Below are 13320 nucleotides of genomic sequence, written 5' to 3'. Positions count from 1 at the left end.
TTATGGAGAGCAAGATAAAGTTCCATCCGTAGGCCTTTCATTTCTCCAGAATCTCTCTCCAAAAGTCAATTTTCAAGGAAGGTGGTCCTCTCCTCTGCATCCTACATGGTTGGAGAAGTGGTAATGACTTTGTGAGGGTGCATGTAACAATTCTAGCACAGGGTGTGAGTGTGTGTATGCACATCCTTCTCCAGGCTGACACCTCCCCAAGGTAAGGTGATCGGAAGTTTAGCGCTCCAGACAGACTTCACTACAGGACTGAAATCGATCTTATCTTAGGAGACAGGCTGGCATGTGTGGTAACCACAGAAACAGTAACTTAAGAAAGAGATGAAAGCTCATGCAGTGGGTCCCTAGCTTCTACACTCCTGAGATCAGGCAAATCTATGGAGAAAAGCAACCAGGTCCTTCCAGCTCGAGGTGGAAGCCTTTGCCACAGGGAAAAGGACTCTTTCTTTTCTTCTTTCTTTCTTTCTTTCTTTCTTTCTTTCTTTCTTTCTTTCTTTCTTTCTTTCTTTCTTTCTCTCTCTCTCTCTCTCTCTCTCTCTCTCTCTCTCTCTCTCTCTCTCTCTCTCTCTCTGTCTCTCTGTCTCTCTCTCTCTCTCTCTCTCTCTCCTCTTTGTCTGTCTGTCTGCTTTTCTCTTTTCTTTTCGTTCGTTCTTGTGCAGCCGGGTGCTGGTAGCTCACACCTGTAATCCTAGCTACTCAGGAGGCAAAGCAAGAAAGTCTGTGAGCTTCTTACTGACAATTATCAGCCCCAAAGTAGGAAGTGGAGCTGTGGATCAGGTGGTGGTGGAGCGCTAGCCTTGAGGCGGCGGCGGGAAAGTTCAGGCAGCAAACACACAAATCCCCTTCCACGACGACTGGACTCGGGGCATCTCCCAGTGGCCTTTCACCTGAGCGCGACCCAAACGCGCACAAGGCCCGCAGAGCAATTCCTGGGACTGAAGGAGATCCTTAGCCAGGTGAAGGTGTCTCTCTGGTTTGGCCTCATAATCTGGGGTCCAGAGGTCCTGACTGGCCCCTGCGCCCCTGCGGGGAGGGAGACTCGCCGCCCGCCCCCCGCCATCGCGGACACGGCCGCACGACGCGCGTCCCACTCCTCCCCGCGCCTCCCACTCCTCCCGCCCCACCCCAGGCGGCCGGGCTAGGGGCGGGGGGAGGCGGGAGGCTGCGCCGGCGGTGTGGGCGTGGCCTCGCTGGGTTGGGCATGGCTTGGCGGGGCGGAGTCTGCCGCGGCGGCGGCGGCGGCGGGCGGCCTCAGCGGCAACCGCGTCTCCTGAGGTACCTGGGGCGGCCTCAGCCTCGCCCGAGAGCATCCTCTTCCCAGCGCCGGTCCTCGCACGCAGCCCGCGCTCGCCAGCCTCCCTCCGTGCGCCCGAGGCTGACTTCTTTTGTGTTTTGTTTCCTACCCCGTGCCTCGTCTCCTCAGGACCCGTCCGTTCTTCTGCCGGCTACAAGAAGGCAGAGGATGAGATGTCCCGGGCCACGTCTGTTGGAGATCAGCCGGAGGCACCGGCCCGCACCATTTCCCTCAACCAACCGCAACTCAACAAATTCCGCGACAACCAGATCAGGTAGGAGAGGAGGCTGCGCAGAGACGCAGGTCGGCTGCAGTGGAGTCCTGGCTGGGAAGGATAGCTTTTACACACACGCACACACACCCGCACACGCGCGCGCACACACAGGCACGCACGCGTGCGCGCGCACACACACACCTAGCTGGTCCTCTCCATCCCGTCAGCGCCCGCACCTCAGCCCCGCTTCACCTCCCTAGCCGGCCCAGCCAATGGGGTCCTGGGAATTCACCATCCCTGCCTTCATCCGCCCCCCCTCCTGCTGTGCCCAGCCCTTCTGCAGGGCCCTCAGGAAGTTATTGTCCTGATGTCACCCACAGAAGTGTGGCACTTTTCTCTTTTCGTCCCCCCAGGCTGCCTTTCTAGAATTTCCCTGGGATCCCATTTTAATCCCCTTCCCCCTCGTGGATAGCTGTCCTGTGGTAGTTCCCAGCTCTAATGTGGGGAAATGCTTTAAAAGAGAATCCCGCACGTCCATCAGAGGACTCCCCATTCAGTCCTCAGTGGTTCATGACACTTGCCAAGAGGTTTGTTTGCTGGGAAATTTAACCCAGAGTTAGCAGAAGGTAACAATGAGAGTCTATCAACTCATGAAGCAGGCATTCTGAGCTCTAGATGAGGAAACTGAAGCGTAAGGATGAGAAATAATTTGCCTATGGTCCTGTAGTTACTTCATGGAAGAGCTGGAGACTAAGCCCATCCCTCTGATTAGCAAGCAAATGGTCTCTATCATACAAAGCTTTTTTGGTTTTGTTATTTTATTGTTTATTTTTATTTTTGACACAGGCATTTCATTTTCAAATTTCATTAAACTTTCAGGCCTAGATCATACCTCATAGCTCTGTAAGCTATTCAGAACACCGTGCTCTACAGAAAAGTTCATTGACGGATCATAGATTATTGATGAACCTGAATTCTAATCTAGTGTGCTTTCTTGAAAGTTTTGGGTAAAACTCTTTGTTGTTGTTAAGTGTTTGTGTATTCCACCAGCCCATTAGTGTTTTTACTGGTTGTTGGACATTGTTTACTGGCTGTTGGACATTGTTGTGGCTTGATAGGATTTGTGATAGAATAATATTGCGTATTGGGGCTGGGAAGGTGGCTCAGTGGTAGAGTGCTTGCCTTGCATGCATGAGGCCCTGGGTTCGATTCCTCAGCACCACATAAGCAAAAAGAAAAAAGCCGGAAGTGGCGCTGTGGCTCAAGTGGTAGAGTGCTAGCCTTGAGCTGAAGAGCTGAGGGACAGCGCCCAGGCCCAGAGTTCAGGCCCCACAACCGGACCCCCCCAAAAAAAGAATAATATTGCATATTGATGAGAAAGGAGTAACTTATTTATTTTTTATGGGAATGTTGATTGTGCTGGCATTATTTGAGGTTTCAAGAATGACCTTTGCAGGCTGGGAAGGTGGCTCAGTGGTAGAGCTCTTGCCTTGCATGCATGAGGCCCTGGATTTGATTCCTTAGCACTACATAAGCAAAAAAGAAAAAAGCCGGAAGTGGCGCTGTGGCTTAAGTGGTAGAGCGCTAGCCTTGAGCTGATGAGCTGAGGGACAGCGCCCAGGCCCCACGACCGCACCCCCCCCTAAAAAAGAAGAATGACCTTTGCTGGGTGCTGGTGGCCCACACCTATAATCCTAGCAGCTCAAGACTCTGAGGAGATCTGAGCATCCAGGTTCAAAGCGAGCTTGAGCAGAAAAAAATCTGAGAGACTCTTATTGCCAATTAACCATCAAAATGCCAGAAGTGGCTTAAGTGGTATAGTACCAGCCTTGAATGAAAGAGGCCCTGAGTTCAAGCCCCAGTATGAGCACACACACACACACATCCATCCCCCCTCCCACAACTTTTTTTTTGTTGTTGGTCATGGGGCTTGAACTCTGGGCCTGAATGCTGACTCTCAGCTCTTCAGCTCAAGGCTAGTGCTCTACCACTTGAGCCACTGCACCACTGCTAGTGTTCTGAGTGGTTTGTTGGAGATAAGAGTCTCACAGACTTTCCTGCCCGGGGTTGGCTTTGAACTGAGATCCTCAGATCTCAGCCTCCTGAGTGCTAGGATTACAGGCATGAGCTACTGGCGCCCGGCTCCCCCCACAACTTTTGATTGTATTCATTTCCTTACTTATGTAACTGTAACTCCTCTGTACATCACCTTTACAATAAAATAACAGAAAAAAGGAAAAAGACTTTTGAATATATTTTATTCTTTAAAAAGTATAGTTTTTGCATAGCTGCTTGAGTCCTCAATTCAGAGTGCATGGGCTTATTTTAAGATACAGAATATTGACTTCAGTGAATTACTTTACACATTGGGGTGGCTCTAATCAGGAAAATGGATAACAAGCCTTGGCAAAGACGTAGAGAAAGTGGAACCCTCACACATTGCTAATGGGAACGTAAACTAGTGCCACGGCTTGGGAAAGCAGTGTGGCTATTCCTTGAAAGGCTTCAATGTAAAGTTTCCAGGTGACCAGGAAAATCATTCAAAGCTATATATAACATAGGGAAATGAAAACAGGCTCCCACAAAACTTGTACAAAATGTTCATAACAACATTATTTATAATGGTCAATCCAAATGTCTGTCAAATGATGAATGAAAACATAAAAGTCTGGTATATCTATACAATGGAATGTTTTTTGAGAATGAAAAACGGATAGAATATGTATATGACAACATGGGTTAACCCACGATGTTTTACTAAATAAAAGAAACCAGCCATGAGAGGCTTGTACTAGCTGGGCTTTGGTAGCTTATGCCTGTAATCCTAGCTACTAAGGAGGCTCAGTCTTCGGATTGTGGTTCAAAGCCAGCCTTCACAGACAAATCTGTGAGATTCTTATCTCCAATTAACCTGCAAAAAGCTGGAAGTGAAAATGTGGCTCAAGTGGCAGAGCGCTTGAGTCAAGAATTTTGGAACGATAGGACCACATGGAGTTACTGAGGCTCATACTTGTCTACTGAATTAGGGATGTCTGATTCTTTGGCTGTTGAACACCTCAGGAGACCCGATTTCTCTGAAACAGAATTTGCTCACTTTCTCCTTCACCTCAAGCCCTTTCTGCTTTGAAACCTTGCAGTTTTGCCTTAGAATCTTGTCTCTGTGGGTGAATGGTGTTTTCTTTTTTACATGCAAGACTGGGGCTCCGATGCTTTACACTCAGACACCCTGTCACCTGAGCCATGTCTCCAACCCCAGCAATTGGTGTTTTGATTCAAGGCAGAAACAAAGGCTGGGAGTTTGATATGGAGGAGAGAGGTTGTGTTTGGGCCTGGTGAAGGTGATAGAGTTCATTTCTGGACAGGGATTTCAACACTCACTGTTAACGTTTAGAACTGGTGTGACTCAAGAAACAGGCTAGTTATAGTAACAATAAAAATGAAAATTAAAAAAAGACAAAAAAGAAAAAAGGCTGGGACCAAGGACATGCCTGGAAAGATGAATAATTTGACTTCTGCAGTAGACTGCGGGTTAGGTAATCCCAAGGAAAGCACTTCACAGGAACTCTAAATTCTAGGCAGTTCCATGAATTTCTAGAAGTGCTTTGGCTATATCTGCACATACTTCTCTAAACTTTGGTCTTGTTCTTTTTTATTTTTATTTTTTGTGCTGGTACTAGGGCTTGAACTCAAGGCCCTGGGTGCTATCCCTTAGCTTTTTCACTCAAGGCTGGTGTTCTACCATTTCAGCCATAGCTCCACCTCTAGCTTTTTGCTGGTTAAAGAGTCTCACAGAGCCGGGCGCCAGTGGCTCATGCCTGTAATCCTAGCTACTCAGGAGGCTGAGATCTGAGGATTGTGGTTCAAAGCCAGCCCCAGCCAGGGCAGGAAAGTCCGTGAGACTCTTATCTCCAATAAACCTCTAGAAAACCAGAAGTGGCGCTGTGGCTCATGCGGTAGAACACTCGCCTTGAGCTGAAGAGCACAGGGACAGCGCCCAAGCCCAGAGTTCAAGCCCCACAACTGACAAAAAAAAAAAAAAAAAAAAAAAAAAAAGAGTCTCACAGGTAGTTATTCTTGCCTATGCTGGCTTTGAACCATGATCTTCAGATCTCAGCCTCCTGAGTAGTTTAGGATTATAGGCCTGAACAAACAATGGATACTGGCTATTATTGGTCTTGTAATTGACAGTAATAATACCACCAGTGTCTGAGAGCTGTGGTATGTTTACTGACATTTTCCACAGTTGAGACTAATGAATTTGCATTATTATAATGGTAAAGAATTGTAAAGTAGTCTTTTTTTTTTTTTTTGGTCTTAGGGCTTGAACACAGGTCCTGGGTCTCTCTGGGCCCTTTTTGCTCAAGGCTAGCTCTTTTCCACTTTGAGCCACAGGGTCACTTCCTGAAGTAGTATTTTTTTCCTAAGCATTGATTCTCAAGAGCCTAATTTATGAGATCAGTAACTTTATTCTCTATAAATGGATAGTAATTAATGTACTATTTCAACATTCCTGTCTCCTTTTAAGTGTTTAAGTATATAATTCAACATTTCAAGTTACAATTTTCTGGGTACCAGTGGCTCATACCTGTTATCTTCAGGAGGCTAAGATCTGAGGATTGAGGTTTGAAGCCAGCCTGGGTAGACAAATCTAAGAAACTCTTATCTCCAGTTGACCAGCAAAGAGCCAGAAGTGGAGCTATGGTGCAAGGGGTAGAATGCCAGCCTTGAGTGGAAAATGTCAAGCAAGAGTTTGAGGCCTTGAGTTCAAGCTCCACATTAGCACTGACTGACTAAAGTTACAATTCAGCATTGTTTGGCATATTTATAGTTGACAGTAGAACAATGCCCCCCACAGTCAGCTTTAAAACAGTGTCATCACCTCCAAAAGATGTTCATCCTTTAGATACTCATCCTTCTAACTTTACAACCACAGTCTATTATGCTTCTCTATAGATCACCTGTTAGGGAACAGATGATATCATATCCTTTTATGTGCCTTAAGTGAAATGAGCTTGCTTTCCTTTTGTATATATAACTTTTAGATTTTCTTTATTTAGTCATTTTGTGCTAGTACTGAGGCTTGCACTCAGAGCTACAGTGCTTTCTCTTCATTTTTTTCTTTTTGGGTCTGGTTGTGGGGCCTGAACTCTGGGCTTGGGTGCTGTCCCTCAGCTCTTCAGCTCAAGGCAAGCGCTCTACCACTTGAGCCACAGCCCCACTTCTGGCTTTTTTCTTTCTTTTTTTTTTTTTGGTGGGTTGTGGGGCCTGAACTCTGGGCCTGGGCGCTGTCCCTCAGCTTTTCAGCTCAAGGTGAGCGCTCTACTTGAACCACAGTGCCACTTCTGGGTTTTTCTGCTTATGTGGTGCTGAGGAATTGAACCCAGGGCTTCATGCATGCAAGGCAAGCACTCTACCACTGAGCCACCTTCCCAGCCCCTGGCTTTTTTCTTTTTGCTTATGTGTTGCTGAGGAATCGAACCCAGGGCCTCATGCATGCAAGGCAAGCACTCTACCACTGAGCCACCTTCCCAGCCCCTTTCTCTTCATTTTTTTGCTCAAGGCTGTTGTTCTACAACTTGACCAAACTTTCACTCTGGCAGTTTGCTGGTTGAGATAAGAGTCTCACAGACTTTTTCTGCCCAGGCTGGCTTTGAACCTCAATCTTCCTATCTCAATCTCCTGAGTAGCTAGGATGACAGGTGTAAGCCACCATCACCTGGCCCTAACTTTTTTTTAAATACTCAAAGCTCAAATGTTTGATTCTCCAGTAAATATCTTGACATAATTTACTGATCAAAGGAGTGAGGAATATTTATGTCATCTATAGTCAGGCATATGCGATCTTTCTATGTGATTATGAGCATGCCATTTGAAACTGTGAATTTCAATGCTGAAGAGTTTTCTTCTGTGTTTGAAGTGAGGTCTTCAAAACAAGTTAGAAGTGTTTATAGATAACTTCTTTCTGAATGACTCATTCATTTCAGGTGGGCGTTTTAGTGAACAAAGAAGTCTTCATTAAAGCAAGAACTTGAGTTTTGTCAAATTATTGCATTTATTTAGGTTGATTTATCTTAAAAGGAAAATTGCTCAATATAAATATTTTTCTAGCTTTACCAATATGAGTTTAAAATAGAATATGACCATGATAGTAAAAGGAATTGAATACCATGGCCTAGATTTGTATGGGATTATTGTGTTATACAGGTTAAGCATCACCTATTCTGAATAGCACAAATCTAAAATGTTCCTAAACCTGAACTAATTTGAGTCACCACATGATGTCATAAGTGGGAGACTCCATATCTAACCTCATGTGGTGGGTCACAGTAAAAATGCATGCATCAACTTGAGTGCTGGTGGCTCATGCCTGTAATCCTAGCTACTCAGAAGACTGAGATCTGAGGACTGAGATTCAAAGGAAAGTCCGCAAGACTTTTATCTTCAATTAACCATCAGAAAACTGGAAGTGGCACTGTGGCTCAAGTGGTAGAGAGCTTGCCTTGAGCTGAAGAGCTTAGGGACAGCGCCCAGGCCCAGATAGAGTTCATGCCCTATGACCAACCAAAAAAAAAAGTTATTTTATTGTAAAGGTGATGTACGGAGGGGTTACAGATACATACGTAAGTTACATAAGTTACACATATATATTTCTAGTCAAACAGTGTTACCCCTCCCTCATTTTCTTCTATTTTCCATCCCCCAACCCCAACTCCCCTTCCCCCACTTGTGAAGTTGATTTCCAACAATGGTGTCTTGTAAGTATCACTGCTGCATTGGTTCACCATTTGTCCTGTGTCTCACCATTTTGTTCTTCCCCTTCCCTTCCCCAAATCAGACATATGTATATACAAGACATAAGGTACCAAAATAAAAAAACCATAACAACAGGGGATAAACCAAAGGAAAAAAATGAAAGAAAAAGAAATGTCTTCATATAGTACATTAAAACAAAAACAAAAAGAACCCTCTTGTTTCCATATCTTGGAGTTCATTTTGATTAGCATCATTTTATATGATCATATGTACAAAGCTATTGAGTTATTGTGATCCTCTGCTAGGACTATCCTAGACATACACTAATTATTACAAATGAGGAAAGACATGGAATCTATGTTTCTTTGGGTCTGGCTTCACTTAATGTGATCTTTCCCCCCAACTCTTTCCATTTCCTTACAAATGGGGAGATGCCATTCTTTCTGATGGAAACAATTCCATTGTGTATATATACCACATTTTCTTGATTCATTCATCTACTGAGGGGCATCTGGGTTGGTTCCATATCTTAGCTATGGTAAATAATGCTGCAGTGAACATAATTGTGCTGTTAGCTTTAGTGTGGCCTTGTTTGTGATCATTTGGGTAAATGCACAGGAGTGGAATTGCTGGATCATAGGAGAGCTCTATGTTTAGTCTTTTGAGGAACTTCCATACTGCTTTCCAGAGTGGTTGAACCAGTTTACACTCCCACCAATAGTGTAGTGGTATTACCTTTTTGCCACAGCCCTGCCAGCATCTGTTATTATTTGTTTTCTTGATAATGGCCATTCTAACTGGGGTGAGGTAGAATCTCAATGTAGTTCTGATTATCATTTCTTTTATGGCCAGAGATATCGAACATTTCTTCATGTGTCTATTAGCTAGTCTTACTTCTTCTCCAGAAAAGTCTCTTTAATTCTTTTTTTTTTAAATTTAATTTAATTTTAAAGGTGCTGTACAGAGGGGTTACAGTTACATGAGTAAGGTAATGAGTACATTTCTTGTCGAGCATTGTTATCTTCTCCTTGGTTTTCTTTTTAATTCTTTAGCCCACTTATTAAGGAGGTGGTTGTTTCTTTGAGGACTTGCTACTAGGGGGTTTAATTTTTTGAGTTCTAGGTATATTTTTGATATGAAGCCCTTGTCTGTTGTATAGTTAGTGAAGATCTTCTCCCAGTCTGTGGGCTTTCTATTTATCTTGCTAACTATGTCCTTTGCCATGCAGAAGCTCTGCAGTTTAATGCAAGTCCACTTATCCAGCCTTTCTTTGACTTGTTGTGTTTTTGGGTCTTTATTTAAGACGTTTCGACCTGTGCCAAGGAGCCCTAGTGTTATTTCATTTTTTTTGTGCTGCTCTGGGGCTTGAATTCAGGGCCTGGGCACTGTCCCTTAGCTTTATTTACTCAAGGCTATCCCTCTACCACTTTAGCCATTATTACCTGCTTTTTGGAGATGAGTTTCACAGACTTTCCTGCCTGGGGTTGCTTTGACCTGCAACTCTTAGATCTTAGCCTCTTAAGTAGCTAGGATTACAGGTGTGAGCCACTGGCACCCTTCTTCAGTCACTGTTTTTTTGTTTTTATTTTTGTTGGTCATGAGTCTTGAACTCTGGGCCTAGGCACTGTCCCTGCACTCTTCAGCTCAAGGCGAGTGCTCTACCGCTTGAGCTACAGTGCCACTTCTAGTTTTCTGGTGGTTTATTGGAGATAAGGGTCTCATGGACTTTTCTGCCGGGGTTGTCTTTGAACTTTGATTCTCAGATCTCAGCCTCCTGAATAGCTAAGATTACAGGCGTGAGCCACTGGTGTCCAGCTTCAGTCACTGTTTTTAAAAGCAAGGCTAACATATCCCTGATTTGAAACAATGGCTCTTGTTAAGTTTGGCAAAGCTAAAAATTATTCCATATCCAGATTAATTGTTGATGTTGGTACCCTACCCAGCTTCAATATTTCCCTCCTGTCTGTACTATTTTTACTTTAGAGGATGATATACTTGGTCGATCTTCAAACCAGACTCTATTTTCTGAATACAAGTGTCACAACAGATCAGGAATCCTTACTTTATAAAACACAATTAGGGCCATAGAAGATGCTTATAACTAGAAGTGTCATCTGTTTTGCATCCCTGGAAGGGCAACCTGTCTGATGAAAATATTAAAGTTGGGGAACCTTCATCAACATGTATTTCAGGTAGCCATTGAATATCTGAGCTTTCTTCAACTGTATTTTTAGAAGCAGAACACCTTTGTTTTCTCCTCCTCCTCCTCCTCCTCCTCCTCCTCCTCCTCCTCCTCCTCCTCCTCCTCCTCCTCCTCCTCCTCCTCCTCCTCCTCCTCCTCCTCCTCCTCCTCCTCCTCCTCCTCCTCCTTCTCCTTTCTTCTCCTTCTTCACCTTGAACTTAGGGCCTTGCACTCTTGCTGTCTTTTTTTGCTTAAGGCTGGTGCTGTACCACTTGAGCTACACCTCCACTTATAGCTTTTGCTGCTTAATTGGAAATAAGAGTCTCACAGACTTTTCAGCTCAGTCTGGCTTTAAACAGAGATCCTTAGATCTTAGCCTCCTGAATAGCTAGGATTACAGGTGCAAACCACCAGATCCAAACTGTAGTTTTATTCTTGACTTTTCTAAGGAATCAGCAGGTATCTAGGAGGATGGAGTTTTGCTTCTTTTCTTAAAATATAAAATCAAAGTGACCTTTAGGTGTGTAACAGCTTACTTTGAATTTGATCTCTATGTCATTCTCATTTTTATAAATAGATGAGTGCCTATGACTTGAGAAATTGACTCAGTTACTTCTTTCCATAATTCTAGGAACTTCTATCATTTTTTGTGAACTTGGGAGCATTTTATATTCTTATTGAATTAAGCATCAAAGATCAGTTAATGAGATAAGATTAAAATTTAGCTAGAATTGGAGTAGACTGAAGAGATATGATAACTAAATGGCATGTAGCTCCCTAAATTTGATGTAGGAAAAGAGAAAGGTAGGAGGGTAGGAACCTGGTGAACCTTGAACACAGGTCTGGAGTTGGATGTGTTAGATGAGTACTGTGCTTCCTGGTGTGATTTCCTTCCTGTCTACTATGTGCTGTGATGAAAAATATCACCATTATGGCAAAACTGAGTGAAAGACAGAAGGCAACTCATAATAGTTTTGCAAATGTCCTCTATGTGCACAATTTTCTCAAAAATTAAAAGAAAAACCAAATTAAACAAAGTATCTGGAGAATAGGAAATTAATGCTAAGCTCTCCATTCTCTGTTGGACACTTTGGTAAATATTTGAATGTTTTATTGAAAATAGACATGACTTCCAGCTGGGCTCTAATAGTTCATGCCTACAATCCTAGCTACTCAGGAGGTTGAGGATCATGGTTCAAAGCCAGCCCAGTCAGAAAGGTCTGTGAGACTCATATTTTCAGTTAACCAGCAAAAAACTAGAAGTGGAGGTTTGATTCAAGTGGTAGAATACCAGTCTTGAGTGAAAAAGGAGTGTGTCTGGGTCAAGCCCCAGTACTAGAACAAGGAGGGGTGTTTAAAAAGGATGGTGAGGTGATCAGAGAAGAAAGGGGTCAATATTGTCCCACAATGATTGTGCTAAGTTTAAGAGACCATACCACCTGGAGGAAGTGGCGCTGTAGCTCAAGTGGTAGAGCACTCGCCTTGAGCTGAAGAGCTGAGGGACAGCGCCCAGGCCCAGAGTTCAAGCCCCACGACCGACAAAAAAAAAAAAAAAAAAAAGAGACCATACCACCTGGAATCAAAGAACATTTCCTAAGTTCCCAGAAACACTCAACATATATCTGGGCTAGAATAGAAATAGGAAGAGTTGGTAGCACATGGACTGCAGAGAATCTTGTTTCTGTTGGGACCTGGGGCTTCAGAATAGAAAGCACCCTCAAAGGGTTTGCTCAATTACTTACGATGGAGTCACTCAATAAACAGCAGATGCTCTCTCAGAAATGTGACTCGGCAGCCCTTTCCAGAGGGACAGTGCTTAGAGAGAACAAAAGGGGATGTTTGACCATTGTTGGGATGCAGGGATGTTTTACAAAGAAAGTCCTGGAAATTCATGAGGTTGGGGTTGATCATTTAAATGCTGACCCAGTTCTTTGCTCATCAATGAAAGTCAGCTCTTCATAACTTAAATCAGAGAGTTCTAGCTACTTTTGCTGTTTTATGTGAAACACAATTTAAAAGATGATTTAGGGCTGGGCGCTGCTGGCTCATGCCTGTAATCCTAGCTACTCAGGAGGTTGAGATCTGAGGATCTCAGCTCAAAGCCAGCTTGGGCAGGAAAAGTCCATGAGACTCTTATCTCTAATAAACCACTCAGAAAGCCAAAAGTGGCACTGTGGCTCAAGTGGTAGAATACTCGTCTTGAGCTGAAAAGCTGAGAGACAGTGCCCAGAGTTGAAGCCCCACTACTAAAAAAAAAAAAAAAAAGATGATTTAGGGTTGAGGTTGGGAAGTTGGCAGTTATGGTGGATTATTCTCTGCCTGTCCTGAATATTTGTTACATTTACTATGGCTTGACAGGCTCTGGGAGAATTGGTTGTTCAGACCTGCATGAATAACAATATCAGCTGGAGAGGATTAGTGCATTTCTTCTTTAGAAGGTTTGATAATTATAGTCTATGAAATAAACTAACAATAGATTCACAGGGAGAAAGCCATAACAAATTTATTTGTGTATAGAAACGAGGGAGCCATACACAACATGCAAAAATGAAAGGAGGGGACAGAGGCTGCTGAGCTTTAGATACAGCTGAACAAGGGATAGTGGCTTTGGGCTTCAGGGATAATGGCGGTGGTGCTGGCTATGGAAGGTTGAGCAAAGGAGGTTCACATACTAGAATGGGGTTGTCTTGTGATGCAGATGGGGTCTCCTGAGTAACAGGCACCAGTAAATTTATCTTGAGTCAAGTGTCAGACACCTAAAAGTTGCTTCCAGTGAAAAGATCTTCAGCAGAAAAAGGAGTATTAGATATAAAAGCCTGCTACATTTACTGGTTGTTTATTTCACCAATATCATACATTTCTTCTACT

General features: G+C 43.8%; 1 protein-coding gene across 1 annotated transcript in view; it reads left to right on the top strand.

The window, feature by feature from the left end:
* Atp8a2 (ATPase phospholipid transporting 8A2) overlaps positions 1 to 13320 on the top strand; it is a 466480-nt gene that overhangs the window by 44496 nt on the left and 408664 nt on the right. The window contains exon 2 of the mRNA XM_070003097.1: positions 1433 to 1577. Within this exon, the coding sequence (XP_069859198.1) occupies positions 1433 to 1577 (145 nt within the window). The remainder of the gene's footprint in view (positions 1 to 1432; positions 1578 to 13320) is intronic.

Source organism: Dipodomys merriami, unplaced genomic scaffold (genome assembly GCF_024711535.1).
Source record: "Dipodomys merriami isolate MVZ:Mamm:240054 unplaced genomic scaffold, mDipMer1.0.p SCAF_6, whole genome shotgun sequence".
Taxonomy (NCBI): Eukaryota; Metazoa; Chordata; class Mammalia; order Rodentia; family Heteromyidae; genus Dipodomys; species Dipodomys merriami.
Note: the sequence above shows the minus strand (reverse complement) of the source record. Positions and strands in the feature narration are given on the sequence as shown.